This window comes from Procambarus clarkii, chromosome 46 (genome assembly GCF_040958095.1).
Source record: "Procambarus clarkii isolate CNS0578487 chromosome 46, FALCON_Pclarkii_2.0, whole genome shotgun sequence".
Classification (NCBI taxonomy): domain Eukaryota; kingdom Metazoa; phylum Arthropoda; class Malacostraca; order Decapoda; family Cambaridae; genus Procambarus; species Procambarus clarkii.
In genome coordinates this window covers 20207336-20225145 of record NC_091195.1, presented here as the reverse complement: position 1 = coordinate 20225145, position 17810 = coordinate 20207336, and the positions used below count along the sequence as shown (strand labels likewise).

Sequence of the window (17810 nt, the reverse complement as noted above, 5' to 3'; positions counted from 1 at the left end):
TACTTATAGAAGCCTTTTGGTGGAAGTGAAAATATATCTGCCGTTGATGGTTCTTTCCGCTCGTCACACTACGATTCTGTTGACAATAGCTTTGAATTTGGGAAGAGGCAAGCTAAGTGTTTACTAGTTGTGTTTTTGCGTGGGTTGAGCTTTGCTCTTTCGGCCCGCCTCTCAACTGTCAATCAACTGTTTACTATTTTTTTTTTTTTTCCCACACACCACACACCCCCCCCAGGAAGCAGCCCATGACAGCTGACTAACTCCCAGGTACCTATTTACTGCTAGGTAACAGGGGCATTTAGGGTGAAAGAAACTTTGCCCATTTGTTTCTGCCTCGTGCGGGAATCGAACCCGCGCCACAGAATTACGAGTCCTGCGCGCTATCCACCAGGCTACGCGGCCCTACGAGGCCCCTAAGTGTTAGCTTCCCAGTGTTAGAAAATTAGCTTGTTCGTTTATTGAGCTTATTGGTCCCCCTATGCCAACTACTTACCTTTTTCCGAGAGTAAACACAACTGCCACTCCCAGGTACCTACTGCTAGGTGAACAGAGGCATCGTGTGTAGGAAAACGAGTCTTGACGTCTCGTCCAGCCCGAGACCATTCTATTCCAACCCGACAATAATGTTAATTAATTTACCGAGTGACTTTGTTCTATTCTTTTATTAAACATACTTTAACAATATGGATTGCAGTCAATTGGGATAATGTATGAAGCCATTACCTCTCATTATGCAATTTAACAAACATTGCAACATTTGTTATCAACCGTTATTTGTGCCCTAGCTGGACAACACGTCTACCGTGTACACACCAGTACAAGGTATTTTTGGCCATGTTTAATTTCAAGCCATTAAAGGTTTAAAAAGTGCACCCAACATAATTGCTAAGCTAATGCTCTTTAATTAAAAAGTGTGAAACTCATCTTTAATGATTCTGGTACAAAATTTAATACGTATTGGTAAAATGGAAACATATTGACACATATGCTAAATTAAATAGAGCAGGAGAGAACCCTGAAATACTGTATTACTATAAATCAACACACAGCTACTGCATTAATAAAATACTAAAATTTTGTATGATAATCATATAATCTATCTAATAAGATATTGTCGTCTTATATCTGACTTTGTATCAGAGAAGTAACAACATGCATTTGCAGTATTATGAAGTCAAAACTGGAAGTAAATCACATTTGTTTGTAAACTTGTAATATTGTTTCTAGGCCTATCAATACAATGTGCAAACAAACACAAACATCAATAAGAAGTTCACGCACAGTCATCATTAACTGGTACAGTCACAGTATGTCCTCAAGATAAACGTACAGTATTCAAAGATCAAAGCACTAATTAATGCAGATATTTAAACAATTCCACTAATTGTGGAATTCAATAATCCAATTGCCAATACATCATTTGCTGAAAAAAAAGAAAAAAAAAAACTGAACGAGACTCAAAATATCACTTCTTTTAGAAATCATAGAAAAACAGGAAAATTGAGCAGACTTAATATTCTATAACACTGAGGAATGTATCATACAAATCTAATACAAAAAAAAAATAAAATTCCTGCAATTATAAATTCACCAAAACTGCTCTTATGAGCTCTAGTGAAAAAATATATAAACCGCTGTAACTGAATAAATTTCACGAACCACTGTTGAGAAGCTACCAGTCAACCACTAACAGCTCTACTACAAATATGACACTTGACTTCACCAAAATATGTACTGCATACATTATCACAAGGATAAGTCTGTACTTTTATATTAACAAATCACATTACATGTACACTGCCTTTCAGTTTCACACGAAAATTAAAAGGCTACAGTTAAACAAACATGGATCAGTATTCTTTAGTCTTCACAACCTACCTATCAAAGTACAGTACTGTACAGTAAATGAAAGCTATCTAAATCCAGATCTCTAATAAACGATTCTTCTCTAACAACCTTAATGCACATAACAAATTGCTTATTTGATGTGGGTTTAATTCATATTGATTGTAAAGCAAAATCAACGTGAATTCATACCATGGGATTGTTTGAAATTGTGGAGAAGCAATGCAGGTGCCAGCAGGAACACCCACTACCATCTGCCGCTTGTTAAAATGTTGTACGCAACTATGTCTCTTATAATCACACACACTTTACTGAATAATATTTTCAATATGTGACCTGCAAAGTACATTGTACGGAAGTTAAAAATTATAACGTTATTAAAATATAAATTTCCTTCCTTGTAACACAAGTCTAAATATGATGTATACCCTATATACCTCTCTCAACATTCTAGGTTTATCTTACTTTTGTTGAAATTTTACATCCTCTCTAAATATTTGACTGTGAATCCCATTTCAAAAGGTGTAAGTGTCCTTTCAATCAGCTGTCCAAGATACATTTATTGTGGTCTCTGAAGCCAGAAACATAGGAGAATCTTGGAGTTAATATCAATCCTAAAATCAAGAGAGCCAGTCGTCGTCATCTTCCTGGTCATCACCAAACAGAGGTGGTGTTGGAGGTCGTGGCCGCCAGTCCTGTAATAGTGTGTGCAGTCAGCAATAAGGTCATTATTTTATAAACTATATTATGAATCTCATTTAATATTAAAGTTAAAAGTAATAATGTATTCATAAAATCTGATGCCAGTATTTAAATTTTGATATGATTCATTTTGCAACTAAATTACAAACTGCAGATGCATTGTCATATGCACAATGAATATTATACAACCAATTATATTTTGAATGTATTATTCACAATGTTAGTATCATACATAAACAGTTATATGCTAAAAACTGCTGTCTACAGTTGGACTCCCAGTAATCTACACTACACCCACTACAATACACTTCACAAAATTCTCTGAAGATATAAGTTCAATGTGCACAACAACCCAACACCACAAAGAAAGAAAGGCACCCATGACCAAAGAAAGTTTTGTAAATAGTGCGCGGCAACCACTAACTTAAAACATTAATATGTACATAAAGTAAATGAAGTATTAAATTAAATACAGCAACCAAGAGATAAGATAACTAAATGCATCCGAGCTGAGTTACATGGGTCACAGGTGAGGTTAATGGAAGACATCAATTAGACCATTATCATTACCCAATTACACTTTTATGGGGTACATAGAATAATTGGGAATCTAATTTTAAACCAATTGGTGGGTCGTGTGCCAGGGAAAACTAGTAGGGTAAGGCTTACCATGAGCTATGGGAAGGGAAAGCTCTTAGCCTGCTAACAGGAGTCAGCAGTCATCTGCTCCTGTAACCTCCTGTGTAAAACTAGTAGGGTAAGGCTTACCATGAGCTATGGGAAGGGAAAGCTCTTAGCCTGCTAACAGGAATCAGCAGTCATCTGCTCCTGTACCCTCCTGTGTAAAACTAGTAGGGGTAAGGCTTACCATGAGCTATGGGAAGGGAAACATGTTAGATGCCTGCTAACAGGAGTCAGAAGGCATCTACTCTTGTACCCACCTGCATAAAAAAAAAGAAATGTGCCTGGAGAAGAAGCCGAATAATATTGTAAAAGGTTATCGACAATAAAGAAAAAGTAGGGCGACAGGTGAGGAAACAAACGAGACAAAAGGCACAGATGAAGAGTGTCCCAATAAGGTAAATTGGTCATCGGGGATATATATATGAAACAAATGAAGGTAATGAACTATCAAGATAAATGAACACATATAAGGAAGTTAAATCCTATGCTAACAGGTGAGACACGATGCAGGTGAGGCAGCCACAAGAAAAATTAACTTCTGATAATACTCTGAGATATATTGCGTTGGGATGACACGATCTGGATGAAGAGGCACAAAATGGATGAGAACAGTACAAATTAATATGAATTTGATGTTGATATTAAACACTATTACTGTATCTTCAACTTCCATCTTCCAACAGGAGCAAAACTAAAATGTCATTTTTATGCATTGCTCACTTACTTGAGAACTCGCTTATGTTTTTAAAAATTGATAGAATGTGGGTAGAAAATATTTTCTATTGTCTATGATCATTTAAAAAACATCTGGGACCCATTCCCAAGCAATGATATAAGTGGGTAGAAGGAAAGTCTATCATATTTATATGTCATGAGGTCATCTTTGCTTGTGTAACATTTCACACTGAAAATAACTAGTCCAGTTACAGCCATGACTTTCTACTTGGGAGTAAAATGATTAAACTATCACTTTATTGCATGACATAGCCCTTAGTTACTACACAACACGGCATATAGACATGATACAACTATTTGCCAACACAATTTATAGCCAATCACCAACCAACTTAATTACAAAATATGACTGCAAAATTGCACCAAGCTATCTATAAATATTCCAAGACAACCATTTGCATGAAGTAACCCCTAATTCAACAGTGCATCAGATTTGATCCAGTCTTTAGCATCTACACTACCCAATCACCAGCAGGTATTTAATGGCCATTAATAAGTGACAGCAGTTACTGCAAGGCAAAAGCACCAAACCCCACTCTCCTATTCATGTTAAAATGTGGAATTCATTGCTACCAAAGGTAGCCAGCACATGAAGTGTTTGAGGAATATGCTCCATGCATCCATGTCATTGAACAAAATACTTATCGACTGCATGCATTTTTAGTGTTAATTGGTTCAATTAGGCAATACCAGTGCAAAACATTCAAAATCTCTGTGTAATTCAATTAATTAAAGCAACACTTTCCTAAGCCTGAACGCTGGCAGCACTTACCCTCTCTAAAGAGGAATCCCTTGAACTGTCGCACTTTTCAGAAACTTTCTTTACTTCTGTATTATCCATATCAATAACAGGAATTCTTAGTTCTTTACTTTTGTCTTCTATAGATTTCACAGATTCTTCATTTTCTTTATCTTGGAAGACTCCATCAACCCCATCTTCCTGCTGTTCTTTTCCTAATCTATTGGAAGGATTCAATGCTTGGCAATCATTAATATTACAACTATCACAATTATTGACTAACATTTGAGGAGAACAATCATCAAGACTGGGGGTTGTGGACTTAGGTAAGGAAAGGGTGTCCTCATTTTGGCTCGCTGAATCACTAAACGAGTTGTCTATAATGCTGTCTACACCAACTTTACATTTATGCCCTCTGCTCTCACCTGGATCCTTAGAAGACGGAGGCTTTTCTTCTTTATCGACATTTTCCTTTGTCTCCACACATTTGATTCTTCATTATCCATTTTTTGATTGATTACATATTTTTTATTACTCTTCACCTGATCTAAAGTTCCACTTGGCTTCACCGGATTATTCGGATTGGATTTCTCTTTGATAACTGAAGCTCTTTCTAATTCAGTACCCATAAGACCTTGTGCAGATGGTGAACTTTCTGCAGTGGAATTTGTCCTGTTAAGATCGTCTATTAGTTGCAGAGTCGTGTCCTGTGGATTATTAAATTATCACCAAAGGAGCACAAATTTACAAATCATTCATTAATTATATTACAATATAACTCATTTAAATAACTAATGTCCATATTAACTCTATGTCATGATATATTTATTAACAAAGGCAAAAGAGAAAATGTAATTTAATTATGATAGTCATCAACTCATATCGTGAAAAACTAATAAAAATTGTAAATATTGTACTCTTCAGTATACAGTGCAAACCTATACTGAAAAACTACCATCCTAATGTGGAATAAAGTTCTAGTCATTACATCTAGTATATTTTCCAAATAAACATAATGAGCACAAAATACACTATACTGTACTGTAAATAGATAAAACTACACACAAGGCAAAATAATTCATCTCCTAGACAACTAAATGCAAATTTAACCTGTTAACCGATGACTAGACAGAACGGACGAATTCACCAGCGCCTTTACGCAGGCTGCCAACCTTACCATACCACTGCTCAAGAAACATAACATTACTACTGGTTTTACAATAGTGAAAGAACAAAACAAAAAAAAAAAAGAATGAAATGCCACACTGGCAGATTATATAAAAGACAGCCAACAAAAGTACCACATATGGACAACTGATAAACGTTCCAGATGTTAGAAGAAGGAAGCTCAAAAGAAAGAAAAATAGCCGGAATTGTGCCAAACTTTGATGAGACTCGTTACTGGGAGAGCTAGTGAGTAAACTTTGATGAGCAGTGCGTATAAAAACCCTTCAACCAAAAGTCACATCAATTACAAAACCTACAAGTTACTCTTTACCAATCAGTTGAAAATGGCACGATAATCGACTGACTCAGCCAGGTCCACGATTACCCCACAGAAATCTAAGTGCCATTGCAAGTCAAGAAGAAGATACATGTCAAGGTATATTTACACATCATCATGGTTATCACGGCTCAAACAACTTTGGAAAATATAATTAAGAGTATTTTAAAAGTTTGAATAAAACTATTACATATTTATATAATAAACACTGTAATATAAGTAGAGTAGAGTTCTGTACACAATAAAACTAAGAATTGAGTGGAACATTACCCTTATAACACTGAGCAAGGTGTACAGGACCTCAGAGCCTAAGTACATCTTCTCTGAGATAAACTGTGCCTTGAGTGTGCGATATACAGTATTCATCACTTTCTTCACCCTCTCTACAACTTCTTCAGGACTACTACTATTGTTGCTCGACTGGTTTCTCGCTGCCTTCTCCAAGCTCCGCGCTACCTCCTCCGCCAACGTCTTCTCGGCTACTAGTTTCTTTAACTGTATCTATAAAATATCTATTTTCAGCAACCTAAAATTTATTAATAAAGTTTGAAATCTTCAAATATATTTGACATTTTCGTACATTTCATTAGTAATATAAAATATAAGTACAGTATCTCCAAGAGGAAAGAACAGGGACTCTTGTAACAATTTTAATGTTGGTGTTTGAGCAATTTAGCTCATGAACATACAGTCAACCCTCAATCTGTGCAATTCCCTCAACAAAGATTTGCAGCTACACATATTGGGGGTCTTGGAATCAAAATGTTATGTGGTTCTCATCACTTTTGCTCAGTTTCAGCTTTAATTTAAAGTGCATCACATGCTCAGTCTTGTGGTCATGTTGCACCAGTTTTACTGGGCTTCTTACACTTCTTGTTCATCTGCTCATTTTCTGAATCCCCACACCTTTGCTATCTGTTCCAAGGCACATCTTTCCCAACTTCTCCGATGGATGATTGCCCTAAAGTCAACTTCAAGCTTACCCCCCTGTGCTTATGATTTATTTTTTTTTATGTCCTGTATCCTAATCAGCCCCTGAACTTCAAATGGATAGGGACATGCCAATACAAGTTCTGGTGGTCCAGAGATACGAGCCAAGAGTGACTCGAGACTACAGTACAACCTCGATTCAACGTACCCCGATTCAACGATTCTCCGGCTAGGTTGCACACTTTTCAGGCCGGATTTACTCACCCGGTTCGACGAACAATGGTTCGCCGAAGCAGGGGATGCGCGGATTTGCTTACGATGTCGAGACAGAGTTCACAGACTGGTGGAAAACTTTCGCATTCTATCACAGGTTACAATTAATAATGCCTTCATATGACAAGTTGGATCACACAAGTGGACCACACAACAAGTGAACCATATGAACCAAACACCAGCCAGAGTGGTCCACACAACAAGTGAACCATATGAACCAAACACCAGCCAGAGTGGTCCACACAAGTGAATGTGTTTTCATGATTTTTGTTCACCGATTTGTGGCACATGTATCTTTGCAAATTAATTTAAAGGCTGAAGCGTGAATAGCTAGCTAATGTGTTGAAATCTTCCTATATACATTTTCTGTGATGAAATAAGATGAGTGAGGGTGGACAGATAAGGGAATACTGTTCTGTACTGTTCACTCACTTTCGTCTGTGTCGTCATAATTCAGTGACCCATGACTTTGAAAGTTTCAAATTAATAAATCATTTTTAAAACCAGTGTTTTAATAGCTCTTTTATTTACCTAGTTAAACTAAACTTAATAAAACCAAAAATATACTGTAATATGATAGATATCTGCTATTTGAGATGTTATGTTATTGACGGCACAACTCCTGCGTGAGTGGATGGGTCTAATCTGTGTGTACACAGCACCATGCGTATTTCGTTTGATTTTGTCACCTCAGTTCAGTGACCTACGGCTTCGAAATAATAAAATTAATAAATCAGTTCTAAAACAAGTATTATTTATAGTACACACCCTCACTTCCTGCCTCGCCCCACCCCCAAGAACCCCCTCTTCTGGGAGGTGGCTCAGTAGATTGCCCGCAGACAACCTGGAGAATCTCCATCTAATACAATAAAGCATTCATGAATCAAGTATTTTTATAACGTTTTATCACCCAAATAATATTGCTAAAAAAATCTGTAACCAAAAATATATATATATGATGATGCACATCCAGAATTTAAGAAACAAATCTGGCTAATGGGGTCGAGTGTGATAGGCTTACGAGAGTGAGCCCGTCCCTCCCCCCCGTACATCCCATACATACACACACACACACTGGTCACATAGTTCAACTCAACACCCATCCATCCATCCATCCATCCATCCATCCATCCCTCCCTCCCTCCCTCCCTCCCTCCATCCATATATCCATCCCCCCCTCCCTCCCTCCATCCCTGCACAGGTATGTCCAACAAAGTCATGGACTGAACACTCTAGCCTCACGACAAATCAAAACTGTGCGGTGAATCTGTGAGGTCACAGGGCAGAAGGCACTATAGTGGTGGACCAAGTATCTGTCTGTACAAAATATATCTTGCCTGATTTTTACTTGAAATATTACCTACACGTTAGTATTCAAATTAAGGTTACAGTACAGTAATTTTAGTGTAAAATAGTTTTCATAAACTGTATTGTAGTAGTCAACATACAGCAGAACTACTTATCAATACAGTGCTAATGGCATAATACACTACAGTATGTGTTTACTGTACAGCATTCACAACTCCATGAGAATTCAAGATGGACATAACTTTAACAATAAGGTAAATAACAACTATAACTATTTTTTAGTAGAGTAGTAATATATAGGTACAGTAAATAATATGATAATGCATTTTTATTGTTTACAAGAAATAAAAAGACACTGACATGCCTCTTGAAGGTCACCTCTTGCAACGAATCCAATGCTGCAACACACTGGGGTTGGTCCCATATAGTGCGTTGAATTGAGGTTGTACTGTACCTGGAAAACCACACACACACTACAGTATGTACTGTACACACTGACTCAACATGCTGAGGATCCTGTACCTCTTGGGGGAATCTCACTTGGCCATGGAAAACAGATGAGATTAAAACCTAAGAGAAGATAATGAGTTATCTTTGTGCCCCCCCCCCTATCCAACATTTTCCTAAATATGAGTAAGTCCAAGTAGAGTAGAAGGCTGTACCACACTGAAGAGGACTCCTCTAGGAACCACTGCCAAGAAAGACCATGAGAGAGCACTCAAATCCCAGGCATCACTGGTACAGACTTCCTGAGAAACCGGCAGATGTTCACCCACCATGATGTCACAAAAGTTTACCACAAAAGGGTTGATGGGACTGACAGATAGCTATGCTGAAGGCTCCTGACCATGGGCTGCACTAACTGCACACTACCAATTTGGCCCATAGGATTTAAAAAAAAGAAAAAAAAAATCCACACGAGAGACAGGCATACCAGAAACTCTACCTCAATCAGGAGCCTGATTAACCCTTAAACTGCGCATGGCGTATATATACGCCCTGAGTAACATGTCCCATGGTGCGCATGGCGTATATATACGCCATAGGGTGCCAGGCCTGATTCAAATGGCCCGCGGCTACACGGGGTTCACAGTAGCTTCCTCAGATGCCATTTAAAAAAAAAATCGTGGGCAATATTCTCAGGTGTGAGAGGCACAGTACTGTTGGAGCAACCAAGGCCAGCGCACGCAGCATGAGCGAACAGCATTGATGTTCTGCTTGTGACCACAGCATCGCCGAAAAATGTCAAAATAAATATATAATTGTTATTATTTAGTGATGACAATATTACAGATGACCCATGACTGTGATATAAATAACCAGGGTTGTGATAATAGCAGGATTGTTGTAATAATTAGCGCTGTGGGAGGAGTGATGCTGAGAGACGGAGGGAGACAGCATCGTTTACTGACTGTGTGGCTAGCTGTTATTGTTTGCATTCACCATACCAGGTCAGTGGTTCTCTATGGTGAACACAAATGTAGATACTTATATATAATGTGTGTATTAGTGTAATAACAGCAAAAGGATTATGCTGGGAGGAGCCATATGGGTGACGGAGGTGACGTCGTCTGCATGATTTGTCTAGCTGTTTAGAGGGTGGCCACTATGCTCTTTGGGCGCACTACAAGCTTAGGTGTACAGTTACGGTGCATACAACATGTAGATATTTATATATAATATGTGTATATAGTGTAATAACACTGCAAAAGGTATTGTTGGGGGAGAAAGTTTAGTGCGTGTGACCTTGAAAGAGTGAGGGAGCCGCCAGCCGCCATCTGTGTATAGCGACGACTCTTAGTGCCTGAACTAACTATATCAGCTTAGCTGTACAGTTGTGGTGAACAAAATATATACATACTTATATATAACGTCTGTATATAGTGTAATAACACCACAAATGGTATTGTTGGGGGATAGCCACTTTTATTATATAAATATATTACAATACACACTATTGAATAATATTACTGCAAAAAAACTAAGAAAAAATCAATCGGAGACATTGAAACAATTAGGTAATAATATCTTTGTGGCAACTCCCATCTGTCAACGCGGGTGATGCTGACCGGGTCTGACGACCGCTCTGTCAACGCCCACTTTTTGCCAGACTTCCTCGGTCAATTGCGCCCAAAATATGTCACCTACGATTTTTTTTTTATTTTTTCCGTGCTCAGGGGACACAAATTAACATGTTTAGAAGACGAAAAAAATTTTTTGAATTTTTTTTTTTCTTGCGCACAGGGGTGTAAATGTCCCAAGGACCCCTGAGCAGTGTAAGGGTTAACCCACTTCAGTGATCCTGACCAGCAGGAAGAGGTGTAAATACTGGAAGGATGAACGAGCTCCCCAACAAATCCAGTTCACACCCTCTTCAGGGAGGAGAGGCGCCAAAATGGCTGAAAAGTGAAATAGCAAAAGTATCCAAACAGATTCCAGGAAACACCCCAAAACCCCATGCCTAAAGGTATAATGTGCAGTGAAGGAGTGCGCCAATGCATCTTGAAGGATCAGTACACGAGAAAGCAGATAAAAGTCCGACCCCTTTGTCCAAACCAACCTTACTACTGGCATGAAAGTAACTTAACTATATCTGCAGACGAGAACGTCTTAATATCAGCAACTAAAACATGCCGTGTCAAGTGAGGGAACCTTGACATGGAACTGCCAAGCAGCCACAACCTGAGACAGGACTGACATTACAGTCACCTTCTAAAACCACGCGAAAGACAGGGAATACCTCTTCCTGATCAAGCACGGGGAACATGGAAAATTATCTGCAATTCCCTACTGAAAACAGGGTGTTTGCCTGTTTATCTGTTTGCCAAGAAGCATGGACTTGATATTGCAATCGGGAAGCAAAATGAGAACCTGAAAGGAAAGGCGAGGACCCACTAGTAACTAAATAAAACGAAACTCCTACACATAAAATTACTCAACACTACTAAGCATGATGAATGAATGCACTGAAGTAATGTGGTGACCAAATGAATGTGTACAGTTCATGTCTAGCCCAAAGGCTTAGGATCAGAATGTCTTTGGCTGAACATTTCAACAGGTGCCCAAGCTCCCTGGTCACATGCAAGAGGAAAAATCACAGCTGAATGCATTATTAACCTGACAACGAGAAGGAAAGCTCGGCACATATCGAATTAGTAAGTTACGTATACGTATACCGAATATGTATACCGAATGATAATGAATAGTGATAATGAATATACTGAACAAGCATAAGAAGCAGCCAATAAAGCTAAGGGCCCACTGCACAGGAGTCAAGGCTCAGGATGAATTAACTCTCACTTAACTTTAAAATGTGGTCTCGTATTGACTAGCTGGCATTCACACAGGAGGGGGAAAAAAAGCCTGAAAGAGTGAATTAAGAATGTAAGAATAGAGGTCACTGCAGAAGGCCTATTGACCCAATGTGAGGGCACTCCTATTTATATGTGCCAAAACTCATTCACATATATATACTGTACAATATGTCAAACCTACGCTTGAAACAATCCAGTAACCCCATGTCGCATGTTACCCACATATTGTACGGTATACGTAAAACACATTTAACCGACAGATCACTATCATTCACGCTTCATTTAAGACAGACCGAGGATATACTGTATATACATACTGCAAACCTATATTTACCATAGTCTTTTGTGAACTTTCATGTACCTGTTCCAACCCATTAGGTTGGTAATCGAGTTAGGTTTCTGGACAGACAGATTAATGGCTAACCTCATGCTTGCTAATGTTCTGAGCCTTCTCTTCCTCTACCTTAGAGCAATGGGAACGTAACTGTAGAACTTCTTGCTCCAGCTGTTGAGGGAATAACATAGAAAAAATTATGAAATCATTATACAGAACAAATATTAGTCTATTTTATAATAAAACTATAATTATTATAACTAATCCAACTTCTATAAAGTTGTGAAATAGGAGTAGAAGTCAACACAAGAGGTTATCTTGAGATGATTTCGGGGCTTAGTGTCCCCGTGGCCCGGTCCTCGACCAAACTTCCTTTTTGTTACACACCCCCCAGGAAGCAGCCCGTAGCAGCTGCCTAACTCCCAGGTACCTATTTACTGCTAGGTAAACAGGCACATCAGCGTGAAAGAAACTGCCCACTTATTTCCGCCTCCATCAGGGATCGAACCCGGAACCTCAGGACTATGAATCAGACTCAGAACTATGAATCAGATCAGCTGTCAGACCCTAAGTGAGGGAAGGCGAGGCATGGGAGAGCCTAGACTAAGGTGGCGGAACAACAGGCCACTGTAGTGAGGGATGAGAAATAACTGGTTAAAATAGGCTGGGTCATAACAGAGGTAAAATAAAGTGAGGCCTAGGTGATGTAAAGCATGAAAACCAAGCTAACAAAACACGTTATTGTGACTTATTTTCTGCAAGTTATGATACTTGTTTCAATTTGTTTTACATATCGTAGCTAAAAAATACCTGGCTAATTCTGGATTGTTGAAGTTCAAGTGTCTCCTTATGCTGGCTTTCAGAGTGCAATTCACCACTTCTCTCTGTCCGTGCTTTTTCCTGAAGATAAAAGTAAGATTAATTACTAAAATCCAAGTTCATGAAACTACAAACTCAAGATACACAAGCAAGGACCTGTCATTAACATGAGGGAAGAATGGAAGCTCCTAATTTACTCGAGATTCAAGCATGTAATATCTTGAGGTTATCTTGAGATGATTTCGGGACTTTTTAGTGTCCCCGCAGCCCGGTCCTCGACCAGGCCTCCACCTCCAGGAAGCAGCCCGTGACAGCTGACTAACACCCAGGTACTTATTTTACTGCTAGGTAACAGGGGCATAGGATGAAAGAAACTCTGCCCATTGTTTCTCGCCGGCGCCTGGGATCGAACCCAGGACCACAAGTCCAGCGTGCTGTCCGCTCGGCCGACCGGCTCCCTATATGAAGAGTATGTAGGTCATACTCTTCCCTGACAGTCTTTGCACTCATCATCTCCAGCATTGTTCAGGGGTAAATTTATTGGTTCTCTTAATAGGCCAATAAATGTTGCCAACACATCAGTACAGTACACACACACAATAAATGCTAACTGGTTGAGTAAAGAAAAAAGAATTTAAATATCATTAAACTGAATATACTTTTTAAATGCCACTTGCCATTCCCAGACATCTCAAGTGGTCTGCACCCTGCCACTCAAAGACTCTATAATACACCCCACCACCGCTAAGATGATGCCCAAAACACTTGGCGTATTAGTGGCTTCATATAATATATAATTTATGTACATACCTATTAATAAACCACTGCAAAATATTCTAATGTATACTGCAATAACTTGCATTTTATGACTTGTAGATAAAAATAGATAAAAATCCAACCTTTCCCAAACTGGGTGGACTGGGTTTTAAGAAAAACCTGGAGCTTTTACCAACCCTGGTTAAAGAGGAAACTGTTTGAACATCTTCAAAAGTTGGCCGTGTCAACAAGGATGTTGTTCTTATGCTGGACTGTGAGTAGTGTCTACCATCAGTTTAGTTCATCAGCTTATCAACCAGAGGGATCAATGTGCTTGTAGCTTCGTCTGAGACCAAGCTGCCAGCACACTCATCCCCTCAACCACCTCAAGGTAGATTCAGAGGTAGGCAGGCTTATTCTATAATAACTAAATGACTAAATTTCCTTCCCAAATTATATCTGCAGTGGCAATTCAAAAGAAATACTACCGAGGGATCGGAACCCGGACTGTAAATAACAATGTGAATATTGGATAAAAACCCACACTTGTGTATTTGTGAAATTTATGTAAGGAATTTACGCCAAGTCTTTTGCACTCTCCCGAGTGCTTTGTCAAGATTTGAGTGTGATAAGGACAAGATTTACATCTCAACGCCTAATCGATTAGACATTGAGATGTCTAATCAATTAGATGTTGAGATGTCTAATCAATTAGACGTTGAGATGTCTAATCAATTAGACGTTGAGATGTCTAATCAATTAGACGTTGAGATGTCTAATCAATTAGATGTTGAGATGTCTAATCAATTAGACGTTGAGATGTCTAATCAATTAGACGTTGAGATGTCTAATCAATTAGACGTTGAGATGTCTAATCAATTAGATGTTGAGATGTCTAATCAATTAGATGTTGAGATGTCTAATCAATTAGACGTTGAGATGTCTAATCAATTAGATGTTGAGATGTCTAATCAATTAGACATTGAGATGTCTAATCAATTAGACATTGAGATGTCTAATCAATTAGACGTTGAGATGTCTAATCAATTAGACGTTGAGATGTCTAATCAATTAGACGTTGAGATGTCTAATCAATTAGACGTTGAGATGTCTAATCAATTAGACGTTGAGATGTCTAATCAATTAGACGTTGAGATGTCTAATCAATTAGACGTTGAGATGTCTAATCAATTAGACGTTGAGATGTCTAATCAATTAGACGTTGAGATGTCTAATCAATTAGACGTTGAGATGTCTAATCAATTAGACGTTACATCTCAATGATTAGATGTTGAGATGCAAGTCTCATCCTAATCACACACTCAGACCTTGATAAAGCACTCGGGAGTGTGTGAAAGACTTGGTGTAAATTCCTTACATAAAATTCACAAATACACAAGTGTGGGTTTTTATCCTATGTTATTATGTCTGTGAGAAGACATTACTAATGTGATTATTATTATATTTCATTCAGCAATGATGATAAAGTTGATAAGTATATTTAAGATTACCAATGGGAGTTGTGATAGGTTCTTCCTGGCAATATGTCACCTTGAAGTCAAAATTAAGCAAACTTTAATGTTTTATTAACTTCCCTAGCTAGACCAACTACTGACCTTCCCCCAGGATGCAACCCACAACAGTTGCCTAACTCACAAGTAACGAGGTGCATTAGGTGAAAGGAAACATGCACAACCGTTTCTGTCATGCCTGGTAATTGAACCCAGGTCTCTTAGTTGTGAGCCGAGAATGTAGACCACCGTGCTACAGCACCCATATAATCTCTCCTTACCTCTTCCATCTGCTGTGTTAATGACCGAAGTCTGGATTCTGTGGCTTCAGTCTGCTTCTTAAGTCTTTCACATTCAGTCTGAATAATTTGTAGGTGTTCCTCCGCTGCTATTTTCTTGTTGACCATACCTGATAACTCCTGTTGTAACGTTTGTTTACTTTCTACAGTTGTATCCAGTATACTTTTCATGTTGTTCTTCTCCCTCTGCAGAGCTTGTATTTTTTCTTCAAGTTTTCCCTTTTCCTTAAGTAACTGCTCCTGGTGTGGTGCATCAACTTGTAGTCTTCTTGCGTGCTCAACTTGGATCTGTGTTTTCAGGTCTTGAATATCACGCTGTTGAGTTTCCACACTTTTCTTGGCTTGAGATAATTCATCCTGTTGAGTAATAGTTACCAATTAAATCATTACATACACAATGCAGTACAGTACCCTGGCGGGCAAAACATGCTCGAGTAACGTCAATATTGATCCACTATTACATCAGCGTCATTGCCCAGATTCGTCAGGGCAATATCGTCTACTGAATAACAGGACTTGACACTACTGGAAATAGAACAAGCCGAAAGTCTAACCAACTATTACATCCACAAAACTGATTAATTTAAACCGTTCCCACTGTAACTCTAGCATCAACATTCACTGAATGCTGTACGTGAAGAAATTACCATACTGGCTACAGTACCACCACCACCATCACCATCATTACCCAATTTACCACTTTCCTGAGATTGCGAGATATCAGCCCACAATAAATGCAAGAGCATTATATGGAAAGAACTTTATGATATTCACTGCTCAATTCTCTTCAAGCATAAACCGGAATTAGAGAAAGTTCAGAGGTTCACAACTAGATTAGTACCAGAACTGAAAGGCACCTGACATGAGGACAAGTTGAGAAAACTTTTCCTCACAACCTTAGGAGAGGAGAAACAGAGAGGATATGATAACTACATACAAGATCTTGAGGGGGAAGCAGTAAAGTAAATAAAGGAAAACATTTTAAATTAAAACTAGGACTAGGGGACATTGGTGGAAGTTGGATAAGGAATTAAGTCAGAGACATAAGAACATACTTGTTCCCTGTATGGATGGTTGGCAAGAGGAATGCATTAAATGAAGAGGTTGTGAAGCCAATTCCACCCACAACTTTAAAGAGAAATATGATGAAATGTTGACAGAGGCAATTAGTGTGCCAGGTATAGATAGCTAGGAGTAGGGACATAAAGAGCTAGATCTTATGCCCCCCCAGTCACGGACAGATAAGCACCTCAATATGACACCATGCTAAAGTAATCAATCACTACAATATGACAGCATACTAAAGTAATCAATCGCTACAATATGACAGCATGCTAAAGTAATCAACCACTACAATATGACAGCATGCTGAAGTAATCAATCACTACAATATGACAGTATGTTAATTAAATACACTACAACTACTGCCATGAAAGACTAATCCAAATATCCACGTTCACACACACAAATTATCAACACATCAAATGGTATATTAATGGTTCACCTGTAACGAGGTACACTGGTGCTGGGCAACTGACAATTGAGCGGTAATTGCAGCTTTCTCGTCCCTCAGACTCTGCACTTCCGCTACGCTCACGCTCGACACTGCGTCCTGTGCTTCTTGTTGCCTTGCTACTAACATGTCGGTCTTGTCTTCTAAAAGTCTGTTATGTGGAAACAAAATTATATATACTGTATATTATATATATATAATATACAGTATACTGCATATAATATGACTCCTTCTGAAGATGTATTAATATACGAAAGTACTTGAGGAAATTCCTGTTTCAATTCTTTCTCCGTGGTCTTACACTGTCATATATAATATACAGTAATTATGAGCAAGAAGTAAGAATTCTGGGGTACAAGAAACTATTGCTCTTATACATTAAAAGCTTTAGTATTACATTAGTCTGGGAAATCCACTCCAGTACATACACACAAAACAATTACTGCAGCACAAAATTGGTGCCGCAGTAATAATCAGGAAACTCGTACCTTGGTAAAACCCCACACCACACTACAATGTACAATATTTATGCTTATTCCATTAA

At 38.5% G+C, this 17810-nt stretch overlaps 1 protein-coding gene across 6 annotated transcripts in view; it reads right to left on the bottom strand.

Annotated features, from left to right (window-relative positions):
• Positions 1–643: 643 nt before the first annotated feature.
• The window catches only part of LOC123770468 (FK506-binding protein 15), a 43308-nt gene continuing 26141 nt past the window's right edge, over positions 644–17810 (bottom strand). For 3 of the 6 annotated variants that reach the window (XM_045762334.2, XM_069301797.1, XM_069301798.1), the window contains 7 exons: positions 17258–17417; positions 15736–16110; positions 13179–13268; positions 12459–12539; positions 6480–6710; positions 5131–5412; positions 644–2540 (listed from right to left, as the gene is read on the bottom strand). In XM_045762334.2, the coding sequence (XP_045618290.2) occupies positions 2466–2540; positions 5131–5412; positions 6480–6710; positions 12459–12539; positions 13179–13268; positions 15736–16110; positions 17258–17417 (1294 nt within the window). In that variant the 3' untranslated portion in view covers positions 644–2465. Of the gene's footprint in view, positions 2541–4755; positions 4926–5130; positions 5413–6479; positions 6711–12368; positions 12540–13178; positions 13269–15735; positions 16111–17257; positions 17418–17810 lie in introns of those variants that run through there. The other 3 variants (XR_011222180.1, XM_045762335.2, XR_011222181.1) reach the window with 3 other exon arrangements.